General features: G+C 31.8%; 2 protein-coding genes, 1 long non-coding RNA gene and 1 pseudogene across 3 annotated transcripts in view; 1 reads left to right on the top strand and 3 right to left on the bottom strand.

The window, feature by feature from the left end:
- LOC132727144 (uncharacterized) overlaps positions 1 to 6,851 on the bottom strand; it is a 66,295-nt gene extending 59,444 nt beyond the window's left edge. The window contains exon 1 of the long non-coding RNA XR_009625298.1: positions 6,683 to 6,851. This is a non-coding gene — a long non-coding RNA (uncharacterized LOC132727144). The remainder of the gene's footprint in view (positions 1 to 6,682) is intronic.
- LOC132727112 (E3 ubiquitin-protein ligase TRIM71-like) overlaps positions 1 to 9,581 on the bottom strand; it is a 39,520-nt gene extending 29,939 nt beyond the window's left edge. The window contains exon 1 of the mRNA XM_060712528.1: positions 9,547 to 9,581. The gene's annotated coding sequence lies outside the window, so the exon portion shown is untranslated. The remainder of the gene's footprint in view (positions 1 to 9,546) is intronic.
- LOC132726994 (uncharacterized) lies at positions 7,078 to 8,334 on the bottom strand. The gene has a single exon (XM_060712409.1). The coding sequence runs from the start codon at positions 8,332 to 8,334 to the stop codon at positions 7,078 to 7,080; it is 1,257 nt and encodes a 418-aa protein (XP_060568392.1).
- Positions 9,582 to 11,772: 2,191 nt separating the features above from the next.
- LOC132726984 (eukaryotic translation initiation factor 3 subunit C-like) lies at positions 11,773 to 13,495 on the top strand (annotated as a pseudogene).
- The last annotated feature ends 8,918 nt before the right edge of the window (positions 13,496 to 22,413 follow it).

The following is a 22,413-nucleotide window of genomic DNA, read 5'->3' as shown; positions in this document are numbered from 1 at the left end:
TTGGTCAGTGTACATTCTGTGGCAGTTTCTGATCAATCAAATAACTGAGATCTGAGTTTGAGTTTCGATAATTTCTTTATAACCTTGGACCCAGGTGTTGCATAAAGTTTGTAACACCCAAGGTTAGCCAAAATCATATTTCCTGTTCTGACGCCATTTGATACAAACAATATTGGTGCGCCGTAAAACCAAACAAAATAAATGAGCCACGTCATGACAAAACCAACATAGTGCGTTTGCGACCAGCATGGGATTCAGACCAAGCCTGTGCATCCGCGCAGTCTGATCAGGAGCCATGCTGTTCGCTATCAGTTTCTCTACTTGTAATAAGGTTGGTAAGCGAACAGCATGGATCCTGATCAGACTGCGCGGATGCCTATTATTTAAACATTTTTATAGGTATCAACATGAAACTTGGAATACTTGCTGATCATGACAAGGTGCAGTTGATTGGCAAGGGGTCAATATTTTTATGCCCCGTTTTTCTTTTACAGACAAGCGTTATCACCACATGCGGTACTCTTGTTTGTTATTTCTTATTCTTAAAATTTGATTTAAGTTGTAAAACTTAATTTAGAATTTGAGAGAACGTAGGACATTTTCTGTACAGATAGGGAAAGGGCCCCTTGCCTTAAATTACATAACATGATATTTTTTCTTAAAAGTAAGAAAAATACTTAATGTGAATTGGATTTTAGGTAAAAGTGTATTGTTTTAAAGATCTTTTTTTTAATTTGGCAGAGGAGGGGAAAAGTTAAATTTCTCATTTAGAAAGGAAAAAAAATATAAAACTTTCTATAATTTCAATTTTTGGGGAAACAAAAATTTAATATGGAAAAAAAAATAATTTTTAAAAATTGAAAATTTTTTGAAATATTTTCATAAGAAAAATAGGGTATACCCTTTAAAAAGTAATTAAATTTTAATTTTTTGATTGCAACCCTTTGTTTTTAAAAAGGGTGTATTTTGACCGTTTTGGAGATTAAAAACCCAGGAAAAATTTTGAAGATGGGTTTCCGGCCCGTGATGTTTATTAAATGATAAAGTTGAAAAGGGAAAGGGTTTTATAAGTATAACTTTGGGTAAAATGGTTTAAAACAATGATGCTGGGTTAGTAAAGTATAACTTTGGTTGAACAGAAAAACCCCTTATTATGAATCCCCAAATTAGCATTTACATAAAAGATTTAACCCCCTGTAGAACAACACCTTCGACAGCAAACCAAAAATCTTTATCTCCCTAATAGGGTTTGCTCTGCAAAGGTTGTGGGGACAAGTGGGTGTGGTAAAGGGTGTCTTGCCTCTTCAACCCCAGGGATAAAAGGGTTTGAGAGCCTAATTTGATTCACAATCATTTTCCTCATACAAACCCGATAATTGTGGTACGCAAAAGTGATTAATATATTAAGTTGGGAAGAATTGTTTTCGCAATTGGAGGCTTCAATCTCAATCTAATGTTTGAAACCAAAACCAAGGTTTTTGCGTTATAAGTTTTAAAAAATTATCAAATTTTCTATGTTACAACTTACACTTAAATCTCCAAATTAGTTAAAGGAAGGGGTACATATATTATCCAGTTTTTTTTTTTCTTTTTTATATAATTGAGTAAACAAATGTTTAAGTAAAATAATTTTCTCTCAAGTTAGAGATGATGGGAAGGTGTGTGGGATTATAGATTTATTTAAATTTGGGGTTACGAGGGAAAGGTTTGTCAAAAAACATAGGGGCTACCTGGGAAGGGAGGGAAAGGGAAATATTCAAAGGTAAGCTTTTTTCTTATTTTTTGGGCAAGACTAAAATGGTTTAAATTTAAACCTTTTGCTTACTTTTTGTGTCCATGGTAAATGGTTCATGATTGGTTACAAACATGATACAGTACCAAAAATGAAACCAAATTTTAACCTTGAAAATGAGTATTTTGAACTTGTGTAATTACTTTACACTTCATCGCTTGAAAAACGTTTTGTTCTAAGTGCCAATTTGTTGTTTTTGAGAAAAAAGCATGTAAAGATTTAGTATTGCATAACTTTTTTATTTATTGTCGGATTTTGAAAATTTAAAAACTACTAAACGTGGTGTCAGGAGAACAACTCAATATCGTTAAAGATATGTCGATTTTAATATTTCCTTGCTTAAAAACCTTTTATCTTTAAAAGGCTACCAAAAAATGCTCTCGGCTAATTATTCCTTGATTACTTGACTTTGACACTACACTTTTTTCTAAGACCATATGTATCTAACTACATGAACTATGACATTCGAAATCTTATTTAAATCCTTAAATCCATTACATTATTAAATGACATTTAAACAAATAATTTAAATAAATAAAGATAAAATACCCACATAAATTTTGTAGACATTTTATCTATTTTTATAACTTTGGTCACATTTAAAGTGATTCCATGTCTGGAAAAAGAAAGTTATAGCCGCAAACGGGAAAAGAAAACTTTCAAATTTGAATGCTGGGAAAATATTTCCAGATTTTTTTTATCAAAATTCAAAAGATGGTCAAATTCAAATTCCTTCCAAAAGTATGATATAGTAGTGCGCTTACACGTTCTGTGTGTTGGTGAGAAGTTCTTATAATTGAATGTTTGTAAAATAATGTTTCTATAACTTAAATAGGCAATGAAAACATATCTGCTAGAAAAGACCTTAAAGGTGGAGCAGGCATGACTTATATTTGAAACATGTCATATTTAAAGATTGTTCGTGTACAAAAACATTACAAACATAATGCTTTATAAATATTCATTCAGAAATTCAAAGTCAAATTACAAAATAAACAAAATATACGTATAAGAATATTTTTCTTCCTTATGTCTTTGGTATAAAATGTGTTTACTTTAAAGCAATCTATATCTCATCTATTGGTTATATAACATTAATGCATTCGACAACATATATTATATGTAAACGTCTAATATCTATAAATTTTCTTAAAGGCCTTTTTTGCCCCAGAAATGCTTTTATCTTAATCTCTCAAAAACCTGATATTTTGAGTTATGTTATAGTTTCCAAAATATTCCACATTGGTCCGTAACCTAAACCATCTTAATATGCTTTTGTTTCATATTGGCAATGAATACAGTAAAATTTTTTAACTCATATATGTCTGTTATAAAGATAAATAATTGGTTTCTGAGACAGAATGTACTTTACGTTAAAGAAACTTTAGAACATATAACAAATTTTCTTTTTTACTTATTTGTTTGATGAAATTGTATGATCACAGTTGTTTCTATCCGAAAATACACATCTGCAATTACTTTCAAATCATGATCAGTTTTGGTTGTTGTTTAATCACATGCAGTAAATTTACAGGACTTAATACTAAAATGTCAATGATTGGAGGGAATAAATAAATACATAATATCACTCAATACTTATACATGTATTTAGCATTAATATATGTAATAAACAACAAACCATCTGACTCAAAATGTTTCGTACAACATGGCGGGTGTCCTCCTATCACGTGATTTGATGCTATGTTTTGATACGATAATGTTGGATTTAGAACAGTATGTTGTATATACCCCACAGGTCACGTGACATTTATCGATAATATGATTAGTCCAGTAAGTTAGAACAGTCTACTTATCAAGACATACTAAATTTGTGGAGATAGAACAGGATGGTTTTGTTGTAATTTATTTATGAAGCTCTGAAGCACTAATATAACATGCCAAGGAGATAGAACAGTCCATTACGGACAAAATTGTGTATTTAACTTGTTTTTGGAAAATTTGGAGATAGAACATTACAGTTTTCAAGCGACGACTTGTCTTTTTAACTGCCGGATCATGATTTGTTTTACAACACCTAAAATGAATGTGGTTTAATTTTGATTTATTTACCATATACATTCTTGTTTCGGCATTCTTGTGATTAAAATGTTTTGATGAAACAAGACAGCAGTAGATAAAAATTTAAAATACCGCACGTTTGTAACCTTGCTTTTCAGTGGATAATTGTGTTGTTTACAATGTATATAGTTTTATATACGGCTGTCAGTTTATAAGGAAATCACATTTTTTTTCGAAAATAAAGGAAGTTTGCTGTATTATAGATTCATCATAAAGTTTCTTGATATGTTATATGGCCATATATAAATGCTTGTTTGCAATATTTCCCTCGCCTAGCTGCTAGGGTTATATTTACAAACAACCGTTTATATTGGGCCATATAACCTGTCAAAAATCTTTATAACTAACAATATGTATGGTAGCCAAGTTGATGATAAGGGTATATGATAAAAAGTTTTGACACCGGTAAGAATGAATTGTGAACCCTGTAAAGATTTGGAAAAGTTAGTGTAAAATTACAAGCTAAATCTATGATAATGATTCGTGTTACGTAAGGTTATGCTTTATTTTAAAACTTTTTTTACAGATGGGAGATTGCTCTGAAGCAGATATGGACAAATGGTGTAAGTACATCCATACCAAGGACAGTACCGATAGATTGCGAACACGTGCCATACTGTGTCACATCTACCATCATGCCCTGCATGATCGCTGGTTCCAGGCACGTGATCTCATGCTCATGTCACATCTCCAGGATACTATTCAACATTTAGATGTTCCTATACAGGTACTTTGTCACATTATATCTTGATTTTGATGTTGTTTTATGGTGGTGTTGAAATTAACTTTCATTGAATTTAAGGTTTTGAATTTACTGGCCCGAATTCTAGTTTTGAATTTATTCTACAATGTATTTAACTACATTTTCTTAAAATTTACACTGGCCCGAACTAATTTTCACTGGCCATGGGCCACCGGGCCAGTGCTAAATTCGATGACTGAATTAAATTCTTAAGTTACATGCAATATAGAGGTTATTGAATGGATATCGAGTATACTTCCCATTATAAATTTACGGAACAAGTGGGATAGAATAATAGGATACGAATCTCTGTGTTGATTAATATAGTTTTGAAAGTATTATATTTATCACATACATGTATAAGATTAATATAAGTAAATTAAAGTAATTTGAACAGTAAAGTTACTTTTTAACGTTAATGCATTTAAATTATGTGTAATTTTACATAATGATTGTAAAGGGCAAATGATGTTAGTCCTACACAGTTATTACGCTAGTGTAATATTGTTTTTATTAGCTCACCTGTCACAAAGTGACATGGTGAGCTTTTGTGATCGCTTTTCGTCCAGCGTGCATCCGTTCAGAGTTCTTTAAATTTTACTTTAAACAACATCTCAACAGAAACGGCTAAGCCTATTTCATCCAAACTTTACAGGAATGTAACTTTGGTGGTCACCTTTAAAAATTGTTCAAAGAATTTAATTCCATGTAGAACTGTGGTTGCAATGGCAACCAAAAGAAAAAACTTAAAAAAATCTTATTTAAAAAAACACAAAGAGCTAGAGCTTAGAAATTTGCATAAAACATTTTTAGTTAGTCTGTTTCAAGTTTGTTCAAATAAAAGCCCTGGGGTCAAGACTGGCCCCGCCCCAGGGAGATAATGTTTTCTTAATATGTAAATATATATAACAAACGTGGAAGCACTATGAAAATAGAAGGTGACTTTGAACAGAATTTGATTTAGTATCAACATTTTGTTCTTCTATGAAAATTAACACTTATTTTTTTTAAGAAATACAGCATTTTCATTGGATGACAAATAAAGTTGGACACTAATAACATTCTACATAAATTCAAATACTTGATACAACATTTGTTGATCTTTTTATGATTAATCATTCTTAAAAATTATAGATACGTGTTTCTACAATTTGTATTGAAATATTATATTTTTATAATATGCATCAGAGATCTATAAGAAAACAAAACTGTCCTCTGGATTATTTAGGCATCCAGTCAAAACTGGTACAAACAGCAACAGGTAACCCATTCTCCTGTAATTACGCATATTCTGGAGTTTATCCATTCCCTACTGCAGTATAGCTTTTTTCAAGTTATCTTCTGTTCTCTTCTTACCGAGTGGATACACATTTCTTTTCTACACAGATACGCATTTCTACTACCGTAAATTTAATCCAATAAAACAAACTAACAAAATATACAATTACTTAATATTTAAAATGATTATCAGTAACTGAAAAAAAGTGTTGCTATCTTAAGATATGCTGTAAGTGACAGGTGTACAACTTCAAATTCTTGGTAGATCAATGGCATGTCGTTGCTGATATCAGCATCATTGTGAATTCTAGAATAAAGCGTTCTCTGATCCTAATTTTCTGTTAATTTTCCTGCTGATTTCATGATATTATTGATATGTTGATGTCAAGGTCTCAGAATATTTTATTTCATAAACAATAACATTTTCATTTTCACAATTTGATCTTAATACATTCTCAGTAAAAGGGATATGGAATATAATTAACAGCACAAAGAAGCTAGATGATAACTTTTATTTGATAATAAAACAAAACGAAATAAGACTCCTATAGAAATAATGAATACATAATGAACAAAGCTGCTCAAACTCTTTAAAAGTATCGAGTATCGGTATCGATAAAATACCGTATCGTTTCCAAAGTATCGGTATTGTATCATAACAAAATTATTGTTTCGTTCTTAACGATATCCAACCCTACCTGTGATAGCTCTTATTTTTAGATACAGTCACTTTACAATATTGAATGTATAAAAAAATTGTTCTCCCAACTGTAAATTTCAAACATCTACACCTTACATATTTTGCATGTGACATTTTATGTATTCATATAAAAAAGATATGAAAAAAATGTCCTATCAAAATTAACCCTGCTCAAGTGGTCATTTATTCTGCATTTATTCTACATTGTCTCATAGGAACACACTTGCAACATAGATATTATTAACAAAGCCTTTCTAAAATATTAGTGAGTGCTTGTTATCTTGAATGATGGTGATCGTGAATGCTGCTGGTGATCTTGAATACTGGTGATCTTGAATACTAGTGATCTTGAATTCTACTGATGATCTTGAATTCTACTGGTGGTCTGGAATGTTATTGGTGATCTTGATAAAGGTTGCTTGATCTGATGTTCTTAATGGTAGTATCTTGTCTATCCTTGACTGCATCAGTTGTCATTTCTTGGTTCTACACCATTTTATACACTTTTATATCATTGTACCTCACTTTAGATTTACTTCTGTATGTACTTAAATAAAATGTACTTGTCTCAGCACACCAACATATAGCTTGAGGGAGATCCTTCACGTCTTTCAGTATAGTTGTCCTGTCTTTACAATCACCACTAACTCTATATATACAATTATCCCAGGCATCGCTCACAAAGAAGGACCCATCATCTAAAAGTGAAATACCCATTGGACCATAAATATCTACAGTCCTTCCTATCATTTCTCCCTGCCAATTAAACCATTTAACTTTATTTTTAATTTCGTCAGATACATAGATTGAATGACTGTTTGTGATGACATACCCAGGGTCACTGAAAATACTGTCACCATTGGAATCTTTCTCAACTGTAATTTTACTATTACCTTTTAAGTCCATGATTTGGAGTTTGACAGGCAATATAAATGTAACTGCAAATTTCCCCTGATGATGGCTTATTCCATAGCAGTATCCATCTACTTTCAGTTTGTTTTTCAATGAGAGAGAGTTTGAGGAGAAGGAAATGAACTGTATTGTGCCTGGTAATGTAACAGCAAGTGTATCTCTGGTCACTATTGTGACATCCCTGGGTTTTGATTCAATCTGTAGTTGTTTGATTTCTTCACTGTTTATGTCTATCATTTTAATTGATTTATTATCATAATCTGCTACAAATAATTGGTTTTGAGGAGAGATAGTTATACCAGTTATATGGCACTCCTTTGTATCTGAGGATGTTTTAACATTGATGTTTCTAGAGGTAGTCATTTTCATTGGTACTGCAGCCTTATTCTTTGGTTGAGCTGGTTGCTTTATTTCCTTTTTTCTTAACGCTCCTAACGATTTCTCATTCTGAAGGAGTTTTTTGATAGCATGATTTGGTTCAAAATTGTATTCATCAACATCATTGGTTGTTGGTAGTTGTTTTGCTATATTTTCATTGTGTAATATCTGTTGCTGAGCTGATTTCAATTCAGTAAACAGTTGGTCAGTTTTCTTGTTGGTGTTGAGATGTTTTAGAGTATCAGCTGATGCTTGGAGTGATCTGTTGATGTTATCACATGCTGTTTCTGTTTTTTTCAACATTTTGTTGTTGTCATGATGAATTGTTGTTGCAGTATCTTTAACCTCCTTTTCTAGTTCATCTAATCTCTTGTTTATATCTGTCCTGAAGTTTTCTATCTCTGCTATAGCATCTTTCAGAGAAGTTGCTGATTTGGCAACTCTTTGTTTCATATCTTTTGTAATCTGGCAGCATTTCTCTGTTAATTTGTGAATATCGTTAAGAGTTTCTTTGAACTCAGTGCTGTTTAAAATTTCTCCTTATATATCAGGTATGTAATCTACATTGCAGGATGTCGTTGGGTTTTCCCAAGGGTTCAAAACTTACACTCCCCTTTATGGGGATTTTTTGGTATGACAGTAAAAACTTGAACACTTTTTTTGGTATTTTTGGGAAAGGTTTGGGTTTAAATCCCCCCTAAGGGGTTTTCCCCCTGAAGTATTTTTAAGGGATTTCCCTGAGGTTTTTTTTGGGGTGGCATGTTTTCTTTAATCTAAAAGAATGGTGAGGGTTTAGTGGTTTTGGTCCCTGTGAGTCTTATACCCAATTTTTCACAAAAATGTACCTCACAATCGACACGGGTTAAAAGGCAGGTAGTTTTGGGGTTCATCTCTGTCACTTTGATTACAGAATATTTTAAAAATCTTCACCCACCACCTTGAGATAGGGGTAGATGAGATTTTTATATAATTTTTTAAACCTATACGCCAAAATTTTCCCCTTAAAATACAAAATAATAGATACGTGAAGTGGCTTTTGTTCATAACAAAAAATAAGAAACTTGAAAGAAAATAATTTTCTTTCTTATTCTTGCTATAAAATTCATTTCAGTTTCCAATGGACATTTGACATTTTATTGGTTTTATTAAATATGAACAAATACTTTTCCAACATTAATTTCAAAATTTTCAGCACTTTTTCCCCTTGAACTTTAAAATTTTGTGCATTACTGAATATTTTTTAAACTAAGGATGTGAAATTCCTATAAAAACGAACCATTTTTATACCAAAATCTGCTGAATTTCTCAGCCCCAGGGCTAGCCTCCTTTTTTTGAACTGGGCCATTATTAAAGTTGGATTTTTCAAATTTTTTAAAAAATCCTTTTAGCCCAGTTGAAAAACCCTTTTCACTTTAAGCTCTGGGTGAAATTTTTCCCCTTTTTAAAGGGGGTCTGTGACTTTAAAAAATAGACAATCGCCCTTTTACAAAACCAAACCCAACAAAAAATTAAAAAAACCAGTTTTATTGTGGGTGGGGACAGGGGAAATTTTCTCTTAAGGTTATTTTTATGTTAAATCGTTTTTTGATTTAAAATATTAAAATATTTTTAGTAATCTTTTTTTGAAAAATTTTAAACATTAAATTTCGAGGGAAAATTACTCACCAGTGATTTATACTCCTCATTAGGATTTTGAAAAATATTGGCTTCTTAAGTTATTGATCCGACAAGTCAGTGCCCTTCTACTCAGTGGTATGTAAACTTGTAGTAAATATAAATTTATAAAATATCACGTTACACCCACAATAGAGATTGAATATACCGTACAATTCCTTATAAAATCCCCTTCCCTAATAAAAGCCCCCCCCCCCCAGGCATTTTGATATGGAAACAATCTACTAATCCGTGCTGAACTCATGAGTTAAGCCATAATTTTATTCAAATCCTTCAGAATCCATTTTATTTTATTGTAAACACAAAAATGTATCATATTAAACTTTAAAGCCTTAAACACTTTTAATGTTATTACCATCACTTGCTAATACTAAATGTATTTACAATGATTTTTGGATTTAGTAAAAAATGTGTTGTAATGATAGCCCCCCTTTTGGAAAATGTTTAGCTCCCAGAGGCGTTTAATAGCAATTTTACAGTATTACATTTAAAGCAGTAGTTTAAGGCTACTTTCTTCTACTTTTATCTGGTATTGATTATTGAAACTTATGAATAAAAATGCCTGCTTGGAAGATAAAGAAAATCAATTTAAAATTTATTGCATACTTACTGTCATTCAGAATAAAAAACCCAGTGATATGGCTGGTGTAAAGTATAATTTATGTAGCTCTTGGTTTGTTTTACAAAACGATTTCTGTCATTATAGATATAATCAAAGTGTAAACATCACCATATGTTTGTATAGTATAAATGGGACAATTTGAAATGACATTTAAAAGACTCGTTATCTTGATTTTGTGTATTTGGCTATTTTGGTTGTTATCAAGGTAGTTAGATGCATTAAAGAAAAACGTAAATAATTTATAGCTCAAAACGTAAAAGCAACAGTCTACTGTAACTGTTTAAAACATTAATTGTTTTCTTAATATGTCTCATTTGATTTACAAAAGTTGTTGACCTACATTACATTAGTATGCGTAGTGACAGTTATCCTGATAAATATTAAACAGTTGTGAATCTTTTCCTCATGTGAAAGTACAAGATTACCCTTTTCACTTCCTGATTGGAAAATTTCCTATTTCGGAAATAAAACACGCTTTTTATTTTTAGCTCATCTGAGCTTGCTCAGGGTGAGCTTTTAAGATTGTTGAATGTCCATCATCCGCCCACATTTGTTTGTTAACACTAGCCGTCACATTTTTGCTTCAAATACCATCAAACTTTGTCAGAATGTTTGTCTAGGTAATTGTACGGATGAGTTTTAAAATGGGTCATCTCGGATGAAAAACGAGGTCACAGGAACTAAAAATAGAAAAATCTTGTTAACACTTTTGGTCACATTTTTGCCTCATTCAACACGAAACTTGGTCAGGATGCTTGTATAGATAATAGCTCAGATTACTTCGAACATAGGTCATATCGGATAAAAGAACTAGGTCACAGGAGCTAAAAATAAAAAAATCTTGTTAACACTCGAGTGGCCACTGTTTTGATCCAAATATCCTGGAAATTGGTCTGAAAGTTTGTTTTGATGATTTCTAGGTCAAGTTCAAATAAAGGTCACCGGGGTCAAAAACTAGGTCACACTGCTTAGATATGGGAAAACCTTGTTAATACTCTAGTGGTCACATTTTTTAATCAGTTGGATGGGTCAGGTGTGCGATCTAGGGCCATCTTGGCCCTCTTGTAAATTAAATAGAGGATAATTGTTTAGTTCAGTATAAGATGGGAATATATTTTACAGAATGAGCACCAAAAGGTATATTTCACAAGTGGCATTGCCTGAAAGTGTGATATTAACTTTTGGTGTTCATTATGATCTTACACTAAACTAAACAAATTTTCTTTTTATATATGCAAAGAAACGTTTAAAAAGACATTTTAACCTCATACTAGATGGAAAACATGCCAAATAATTTATCGTGACGTCATACGAGTATACCACGTTACGCCATTAACTTGGTTCCCAGTACTTTGCATGCTGGTATATCACTGAAACAACATAACAGGCTTAAATTCAAAACAGTGAAAATATCAAATTGAGTCAGTTTTATATTTCACTGTTATATTTCTATAAACCACCAAAAAGCATTGCCTTTATTACGCTACTGCGCCATGATTTATGTGATGAAGTCATTAACGAAATCCTTACATTAGTTTTATCAGTATTTGATTTCAGATTACCATTTATATGTTCAGATCCTATATAATCGTACAATGGTACAGTTGGGCCTATGTTCTTTCAGACAAGGGATGATCAAGGATGCTCATAATGCACTAGTAAATATCCAGAGTGGAGGTCGAGCTAAGGAACTTCTGGCACAGGTAAGTGACGCAAAAAAATCAGGGAAATTAACACAACATTCAGAAAAATTTGAGATTTCCCTTGAAAGAAAAATAAACTTGGCTCTAGCTCAATTTTAAAGCAGTCTGAAAAGGATGGCAACCAGAGCTTAAAGTAAAAATAGCGTTTTAGGAAGTCTCCCCCGAAAGGGTTATTGGCGAATTTTGATGATACCTAGTATCCATGGCTTGAAGTTAAATAGAATAATGATATTAAAATATTCTCTGCAATCAGTGTTGAGATTTGGAAGTATTTTAATGAACGTAGTGCACAAATTATGTATATATCATCACCCAATAGGGTTTGGGTTAGTCGAGCTATTATGATCACTGCATTGTCCTCGTTGTTGTGCAAAAACTTTAATAGTGCCCATTATTCAGAAATTCCAAAAGCTACCAACATGAAACTTGTAATACTTGCTTATCATCACAAAGTGCATTTGTCAGACAATGGGCATAATCCTGAAAGCAATTTTTTTGGAGTTGTGCCCCTTAGAACTTAGAATCTTTACTAGACAGGCGTTAACATCATATGCGTTGCTCTTGTATAGATTTGCAATAAAACAAAATAATCTAAATCTTGGGAAGTATGTTCTGATTTAATATTTTTGTGTGTTGGCCTTATAAAGTGTATTTTTCTTACATTCTTGTTTTAGAAAGCTTAATATTAAAACATTAATGGATAGAGCCTGTAAGAATTGACTTTTGATAAAATTTTATTTCTATTTCAAGGGTCTGCTTCAACAGCGTCAGCATGAGCGTACCCCTGAACAGGAAAAGATAGAGAAAAGACGTTTACTACCATACCATATGCACATTAATAAAGAGTTGCTAGAATGTGTGTATCTTGTATCCGCCATGTTGATGGAAATTCCTTATATGGCAGGTCAGTGATTCTTTACGCTTGTTCTTGTAAAATAGAGAGCTGAATATCTAAACCCTTGATCCACTGTTACAGAAATTGATAAGTCTTAGCCACCTGTATAAAGCCTTGCAATACTGTGGCGGCATGGCCTAGTGGTTTACCAGTCACACATGTAATCTGAGGATTGCTGGCCGCGTGGGTTCAAACACTGTCAGAGACAAGCTGTTATTTCCTTAAGCAAGAGCAAGAAACTTTACGTTCATTGCTAAGTAATTGTTAGTTGGAGCAACAGATTCGAGAGCGTTTCAATAAGCTTATAGCTTCCAACACAATCAAGTTAAAATAAATTTGTATAAACAATAAATTTATACTGTGCTGTCTGACCAGGCCCTTTGCTTTTGGCTGATTCACATTAAATTTTCATCTTGATGATATAAAACTGTTCCAGAAACAGAATGTTTGCAAGTCCATTTAAGATATTCTGCAATTTATTGGTTAATTATACTCCTAAGTGTAATTGATCATATAAACATTAACTCCTATTACAGACCACGAGATGGATGCTAGACGTAGAATGATCAGTAAGAATTTTCATCACGTGTTACGTATGAGCGAGCGTCAAACACTGGCCCACCAGAGAGCATGAGAGAGCATATTGTAGCCGCGTCTTAAGCCATGAAGACTGGCGACTGGAAAGCTTGTAAAAACCTCATCATTAATGATAAAATGAATTCTAAGTTAACCATAGTTTCATTTATCATTTACGTTTTGTATATTAATCATTATGCACTGCGTCGTTCACTTCAAACCACTTGCCCCTCATCGCTTTGGGTTCGAATCCCGACAGGGATTGTGGATTTTTTCATGTGAGGAAGCTATCCAGCTAGCTTTCGGAATGTTAGTGGTTCTACTCAGTCGCTCGTTTGTGCCTGAAAAAATGCACGGCAGGGAATCTGAGGTCTTCCTCCACCAGTAAAGCTGGAAGGTCGCCATATGACCTATACTGTGTCCATGTGAAGTAAAACCCAATCAAACAAACATTGTGCACTGCTGCTATCAATTTGTAAATAAATTTTCATTTTTGTCAAATAGAGGAAACTAAAGGTGTGATATAAATTTGTCAATAGGATTTTTTTTGACAGGTGATACGACCGTGCATCCACAGTTGTTTGCAATATTACCCTTGCCTAATGGCATGGGTAATAACCTTTATATGTAATATGATAAGATGTATGAAAAATATTAAAGGCTTGAAAAAGAATATTTTAAATAAAAAATGAATGTTATCAAGTTTTAAAGTCATATTGTATGATTTGTGTTACATCTCTGTATTTATTGGTGAACAAAATAAAAGAACAACATGTATGTGAATTTATATCTATGTTTTTCAAGTATTTTTGTTGATAAAAAAAATCAGGGGTAAACATGTTTGTTCATTCCGTGGCTAAATAGATTTGATTAAAAAAAAAATATTGTGTCTATGTAGGTATGGGATTTGTTCCAAAACAAAGATGAAGTACGGGACATGATTGTATGTAAGATACAGGAGGAGAGTTTGCGGATGTATAGCAGTGTATACGATATCCTCAGTCTGGTCACCCTCGCTGAAATGTTCGAGCTAGACGTTTATAAAGTGCACTCCATCATTAGTAAAATGATCATCAATGAAGAATTAATGGTGAGTAGTTTTGTGTGTAACAGTATGTATGTCCCATTTTCTTACCTCCCGGTAAAAGATTAAAGCCCTTGTGACTGAAGAATTTCCTGTAATGATCCTGTAGCAAAATTTTTTATGACTTTATATCATTAAAATGATTTATCAATTTTGTAAGTTCCAAAAAGCATTATTTATAAAGAAACTAAATTTAACATTTCATGTAAATAAAGGGAGGTAATAAAAGTTTTATTTTCTATATAAAGTCAAAATAAGACATGAATGCATATATTTTAATGATTACATATAATATGTACAAATATTTGCATTACATATTTTGAATAGTATTCGATGTCTGAAAATTGTTTTATAAGCATAATTACATACATATTTATGATTTCACTTAAGTGTGGCATACAATCTCAAATACAACATACAGGATCTATAAGGGTGGAAGCATAAGAACTCCAGCCACGGTGAATCCCTGCACATTTGTTATGTCGCTTTTCATGGATGATCGTGATATTTATATAGTTTTATAAACACGGCTGAACCCATGAAAATGTCATGCTTTACAAAACCAAGAAATTTAGTGACCAATAAATTAATTGAATTGACAGTATTTGTATGAAAATGACAAGTTACTACCATTCATAATTATAAAAAAAACTGTATAATGCATATATAATTACTTATTTAGGCATCTCTGGACGAGCCAACTCAAACAGTGATCATGCACCGGACAGAACCAACACGTCTACAAGCACTTGCTCTACAACTGTCAGAAAAGGTCGGAACACTCGTGGAAAACAATGAAAGAATACTGGAAATAAAACAAGGGAACTTTTTCTTTAATAAATATCCTAGTAAGTGAACGTTTGAAATTTAGCGGTATAGTGTTTTTTCAGAAGTGGATAACTACTACTTTTAGCTTGGTTTTGATTTCTATTAGCTAACACGGATTCTTTTTTCTTTAAATTCTAAGTCACTTTAGCTTTAATTTATTATTACAGCTGATTCAATGTATGTTTGATTTTTTGAGTTTTTGCAAAAATAAAAAGTGGGATTAAAGGTGCTTTTAAAAAGGGTGGGGGTGGAAAGCCATATAGCTTTGTAGTGTAGAATTTATTTATTAAGAAAATGCTATTAACATATAGGATCAGCTGTGGTAGGGTAGACTAGCAAAAATTATTTGTTCACTTATCTTTCCATATTTTATAACATCTTCAATGTTAGTTGTGTTTAGAATAACAATCTTTCTTCTGAGAACAATTTTCATTAGAAATCTGTTACACAATAGATGGTTGGTTGATAGATGATGAGGATTCTTGAGTTTGGAATAGTTTTAATCTAATATTATTGATTAGATTTTTAAGTTGGGAGTTTTCTTAATTTAATATTATTTTTTTCGCTCTATACATGTATATAGCAGCAACACCTTCAGCATGACTAACACTGGATGGTGAGACTTTAAAACTAATACTCATCTCTTTAATATAATTATCCATCGTTTTATTTACCAGTGAAAGGGCTAATAAAATTGTGGTGACTGGAGAAGGTGATAGTTTGCTTAATATTGACAGAATGTTTCATTATGAAAGCTCTATCTTCTGTACCTGTAGAGTGTTAATTCCAGGTCGCTTGACTTTCAGGGGCGACAAAATCCAATTGTCAGCATTGCTCAGGTTGTCCCCCAGCATGTACGGACAAGTGGAAATTTTCAAGAATTTACTATTTATATTATATTGTACGGATAAGTTAAGAAATGATTCAGATAAAGACAAACAATTAAATTAAAATCAGATTTGGCCAACCCAGACTTTAAATTCTTTGTCAGGAAGCTATCAAGCTGGCTAATGGAAGAGCAAGGGTTCTAATCGAGTGCTGGTTCTAACCTGTATTAATGTGAAGGGGCACCTAATAAGTATTCTTAAAAACCTGGAAAGTCCCGATGTGACCTTTAAAGTGTTGGAGAAATTCAAACTAAGCTGTAATCTCTCTTTGAGTAAAGCTTGAATCGAAAGACTTGCCTCAAATTAAAGGTCAGGGTCAAAATTGTGGTGATTTCTTGTCATGGCAAAATTGTAAGACATTTGACTGAAAAAATGGAGCTTTTCATAGGAAGCATTCTGTCTTTATTAATTTTTTTTACCTTATTTTCCAAACTTTTGAAGATTTATTTTAAGGTTCTTGGTTAAAGTTTACTGTTGAAAGCAATACTCATGGAGAACAACTTGTATTCTATGGATGCTTGTTTATAACAGAGTTGTTGTATTGACTTCAACTTGTTTACTGCATTGTTTACAATTGTTATGTCATTGAATGTTTAAGTTACTGTTATGAAATGTTGCCCAGGTTGGTCTGACCCTGTGTTTATAATAGATTTTGGTTATGGGTGTTTAGCAATATTGATGAAATATAGACAAATGTATGTTTGAAAATAACATGGTTTCCAGGGGTGAAAAAGTCTCCTTCCTATACATGTATTGATGCAGTAATGTAATGGTGGTAGTTTTACAATTTGTAAATATGACGAAATGAAATATTCACGGTGAAAAAAACAAAATGTTTATTTAAAGTCCTTATTTTGTGCAAAGGTGTCATTATAATCAGTTCCAGCAGGTCAATGTCATTATTTAATTGATCCGAAATTTAGTTTATTTATAGAATAAAGGAGCACTTGTTCAGAAACTACATTAGAGGTGTGTCTTAAATACAAAATAAGTTCTGAAGGCATGAACAAAGTGTATATGTTGCAAGAACTATTTCAGTATTTCAACTTGTGTTAAATTATTAAAATGCATGTTCTGACGAAACTATAATACTGAAATTTAAATAATGTTACAATTTCTTTAGAAATGCAATTTCGGAATTTTCATGATGTAGTTTGCAAAAACCTAGTTTTAATCAGTTACTGAAAAATCATTATTATTTGCCGGGAAGTTCCAAACTAATTTCTGTGGTTTTCATGGATCCAAAGGTCAAATCAACAAGTTTTATATCCAGCAAAATTTCATCTCGTCTGCTGTTAGATTATTTTGCATCACAATATTTACATTTTACCTTTTGGAAAAATTATATAAGTAAACAAATTGAAGAACCCACGAAGATGATCTTTGTTACAAAACCACGAAATTAAGTGAATTCAGAATAAAATTTTATAGTTTGAATGGGAATACTTAGAGACTTTGTTGTTGTAAACAAATGCTTATTAGATTTAGAATAGATAGGTTAGCTGAAGTAATATAGTTGAATTTTATCAGTACCCTCAACTACATAACTTGTCCATTAGGAGTGTGTTCCAAAATAAAGTTTTAGTGATCATTCCTTTAAATTAAATTGATGTTTATGGTGGGATTGTGATTTTTTATTCACATGTTAAAACTATGGCTGGAAAAAATAATGTTCAGGATAAAATAGGTATTATTCCATGCACCCAACTTGACATAATGTTAATTGACTAAAAGCCGTAACGTAAACAATAGACAGTTCTATATTTAAAATATCAAGCTGTTCCATTTTCCATGTTAATCTTGGTAAGAGTTGTTTTGATGATTTCTAGGTCAAGGACTAAAAACAAAAATTATTTTTTACAAGAAAATTTAAAGAATTATTTATGAAACTATTACTGAAATGTTGTATTGCATGCATATGTGGACATACCCACCATTAACGATTTATACTTTATTACATTATTTTACTAATAAATTATTATTAACAATTCACTAAATTATTGGTTATTGGTAGTACAAAAATACCATAGTTGAAATGATCCAGTATTAGATTTTTTAAAGAAATATCTGTTGTCGAAATTAGGCAGAAATGAATTTTAGTTTTGTAATCATATTGAGAAGTTTTGATAAGTCTGTTTTGTAAATTACAATTTGCATGCTATGTTTTTACTGGTATCCTGAATTTAGGGTTTGCTTTGTCTAATTCATCCAACAAAATCATTTTGTCTCAGAATATTTGTTCAAATTGTAAACTTTAATTCTAGCAGATTGGAAAATTCAAAAGTCCATCCATCAATATTTTGTTTTCTTTTGTTTACATCACACCTTATAGAATGTGTTGTGGTAAAATGTTGCATAATGTAAACATGTTTACGGAAGGTTTTTTCCACAATTATAGCTGTGAAATGGCTATATATCATCGCAACAGTGTTTGTACAGCTTAAAACATAACAAAAATGTTTACAAACAGGAAAATATAAATATACATGTATGTATTTTTTATTCTTTCAGATAGAAGACCTCAAAGAAATCAACAACAACAAAGAGCGTACTAATCTACAACTAACATACATCACTACCCCTATAGTACTACTGCGAGTTGTTGACAGTATTACTGTTTACAGTTTGTGACATCATATCCGAGCTACAGTGCTTCATTGGGAATATCAAATAACAAAGTCTTATATACATAGTGAATAATATAACAAAATATTGGCCTTTTGTTAGATTTTGAAATAGTTGAATATTTGATTGGATTAACTTTTGTCCGACTTTTTTTCTTTTTGTGCGCTTATTTTGAAAACTGATATTTATAGCAGAAGAAATGTTTTCTGAGATAACTAGATGTACGTGTTTAAAAGTGAATGAATTTGAGTTTCGGAGTATTTATTTAGTTCCAAGCCAAATAAATTATGATAATGTATTGATAAATGGATGCAGTTTACAGACAAAAATTGCCAGAATAAGCCAGTCTTGTAGTTTTTGTTTAAAATTGTTGTTTCAGTGTTCATTTTTTTTCTCGTGTATAATAAATTTCATCATGACTAATCATGTACCTGAGAGTTTATATAAATTTTCATCCAATATTTTAGATTGTTTCCAATGGGATTTTCTGTTATACTCTTGACATTAGGGGCAGACTGTTTCCTTGCTTACATACTGATATTTTATATAGATTTAGGAATATTAAAATACTTCTTAAAGCATCTAGCCTTGATTTAGGTTTGTTAAAATACTTCTTTAAGTAGTTAGTCTGGAGTAAGGTATATTACTGTACTTCTTAAAGCAGGTAGCCTCATTTTAGGTATATCAACATCTTAAGGCAGCTAGCCCTGATTTAAGTGTGTTAAAATTCTTTTTGAAGCTGAAGCCACTATTAAGGTGTATTGAAATACTTCTTAAAGCAGCTAGCCTTGATTTAGGTGTATTAAAAAAATATTAAAGCAGCTAGCTTCAATTAAGGCGTATTGAAATACTTAAAGCAGCTAGCCTTGATTTAGGTGTATAAAAATACTTCTCCCCAGATATGTGGTTTAATATTTAGTGAAACTTTTAAAAAATGTAAACGGTACAAATTAAGAAATTTAAACATTGCTGTAGGCACTTACTATTCACAAAAAATTCTTGTTACTTCTCAAAACATACAGAAATAAGTTTACCCTTTTTTAGTAACAGGTAAGAAAAAAACAAACAAATAATATGCATGAACCATTAAAATTTTCATTTATAATGTGAATATATTTGTTTTCTAAATATTAAACTATAAATGATTAAATATATTTTCCTCAAATTTGATGTAAACTTTAAAGTTTTTGCTCATCTAAAGATGTGTCCCTTTAAAGCTTCTGCCTAGATAAAATTCATGTTAAGTTTATTTCAAGGTTAAATTTTGGGTTATATAAGAAGGAAACAGTCTGCCCTGGTCTCTTCGTTTAGTGCTATTTGAAATTCATGGTATTTATGATCATTTGTTTGGATATTTAAATTTGGAATTTAATGAAAGTAGTAAATAAATAACATCAACACCAAGTTTCGTTTCTGTTGTTTATTATTATATATTTATGTAATGAAAGGGAAACAATCCACATGGACTTGGTACCCCCATGACGGGGTAGTTAAGGTTACTTTTTGGGGGGATAAATCTCTCTAATCTCAGTTTATTCGATTTCCGCCACGATATCAAGCGATTTATCTACATTTCTGATACTGCGTACATGGTTCTACTCTGTGTGCAGGGATTGCTTGTATTCAAAGTTAATGCATGTAAAAGCATCTTGAGTAAAACTAACGAAAATTTTCCCTATTTAGTCCCTAGTACTACATGTAGCTTCGTCGATCCCCGGGAGATGCTTTGGTAGTTTAGCGCGGAGGAAGGTAGTCAAGTACTGGTGTAACTCTCCAGGAACGATGGTTAGGAAACTCCCCGCCTATATGACTGAAATACTGTTGCAAAAAGGCGTAAAATGACACAAACAAACAAACAAAAACATGTAGCTTCGATTATTTCATGGGATTTAACCCCTACCCATTCAGGTCATGGTCTCGCAATAGTGAATTTATGTTTATCCCAGCCTTTACGTAAATTAATATTTTCTTATTTAATTCAAATCAATTGTATAAAAACATTTGAATACAAAGGGAGATAATTTTAAATCATGTTACAAGAAAATTAGAATAAAGGCAAACCTAAAATGTATTTAAATATGTACGGTTAGCATATTTATTTTACAGGTATTTTAATGTTGTTTTTTTAGCTATGGTACGGGAAAAATGCAGCAAGAGCCTTGTCAACATGGCCATCCCCCGCCGAATGTGTTTGCTCATTGGAAGAATGTATATGTAGTAGAACAGAATAATTCTATTTTAAGAGGTCTTTTGGTAATGAAAACTGATGGCTATAGTGATTACAGATTTGAAACCTATGTGAATACTGATGAATGAAAATAACAAAGGGCAATAACTGAAAAATAATGCAGGGAAGGTTATCATTTTTATGTGCTGCATCCCTCATCAGTAAAATCTATCCACCTATGAAGATTCAAGTTGATACCTCAAATACTTTTTGAGAAAAAAATTGAATTGAAAAATTAAGTATGAAAAATAACAAAGGACAATAACTCAAAAATTATAAAAGGTAGAGTTATCATTCTTGTGCAGTGCACACCTCCTGAGTGAGATCTATGCACCTATGAAGTTTCATTTTGATATCTCAAAGGCTTTTTGAGTTATGCTCTGGACAAAAATTAATTTTAAAAAATAACAAAGGGCAATAACTCAAAAATAATGCAGGGTAGAGTTATCATTCTTAAGCACTGCACTCCTCCTCAATGAGATCCATCCACCTTTGAAGTTTCAAGTTGATACCTCAAATACTTTTTGAGATAAGCTCTGGACAAAATAGCATAAAAAAACAAAGGGCAATAACTCAAAAATTGTATAGGGAAGAGTTATCATTCTTGCGCACAACATTCCTCCTCAATAAGATCTATCCACCTATGACATTTCATGTTGATATCTCAAACACTTTTTGAGTTATGCTCCACTCAGGTGAAAAATTAAGTATGAAAAATAACAAAGGACAATAACTCAAAAATTATGAAAGGTAGAGTTATCATTCATGTGCACTGCACACCTCCTGAGTGAGATCTATGCACCTATGAAGTTTCATGTTAATATCTCATAGGCTTTTGGAGTTATGCTCTGGACAAAAATCAATTTTGAAAAATAACAAAGGGCAATAACTCAAAAATCATGCAAGGTAGAGTTATCATTCATGTGCACTGCACTCCTCCTCAATGAGGTCTATCCATCTATGAAGTTTCAAGTTGATAACTCAAATACTTTTAGAGATATGCTCCGGACAAAAATGTCGGACGGAAGGACGGACGGAAGGTCGGACGGACGAACGGACGGACGGAGACTATTTCTATATCCTCCGCCGAAAATTTTCGGCGGGGGATAATAAAGCAGACCGGCTGACAAAATACTAGCAATATTTACATGTACCATCAAAAATTATTCTAGATGAAAGTTACTTGTACATTCTAAACTATCAAAGAATACAACACAACAAATACATCAATAATTTCTAGCAGTATCTAGATAATTAAAAACGTTATACATCATTGATTATAAATACAAATCCTTTAACAATGTAATCACTATGAAATGAAAACCCAATAACTATTTATCAATACATTAATAATCTCAATCCCTATTCAAATAATAACAAAAGGAGATAATCACGATCATTCGCGACATTA

Source organism: Ruditapes philippinarum, unplaced genomic scaffold, assembly GCF_026571515.1.
Source record: "Ruditapes philippinarum isolate M1 unplaced genomic scaffold, ASM2657151v2 ctg2177_1_1_1_1, whole genome shotgun sequence".
Taxonomy (NCBI): domain Eukaryota; kingdom Metazoa; phylum Mollusca; class Bivalvia; order Venerida; family Veneridae; genus Ruditapes; species Ruditapes philippinarum.
Note: the sequence above shows the minus strand (reverse complement) of the source record. Positions and strands in the feature narration are given on the sequence as shown.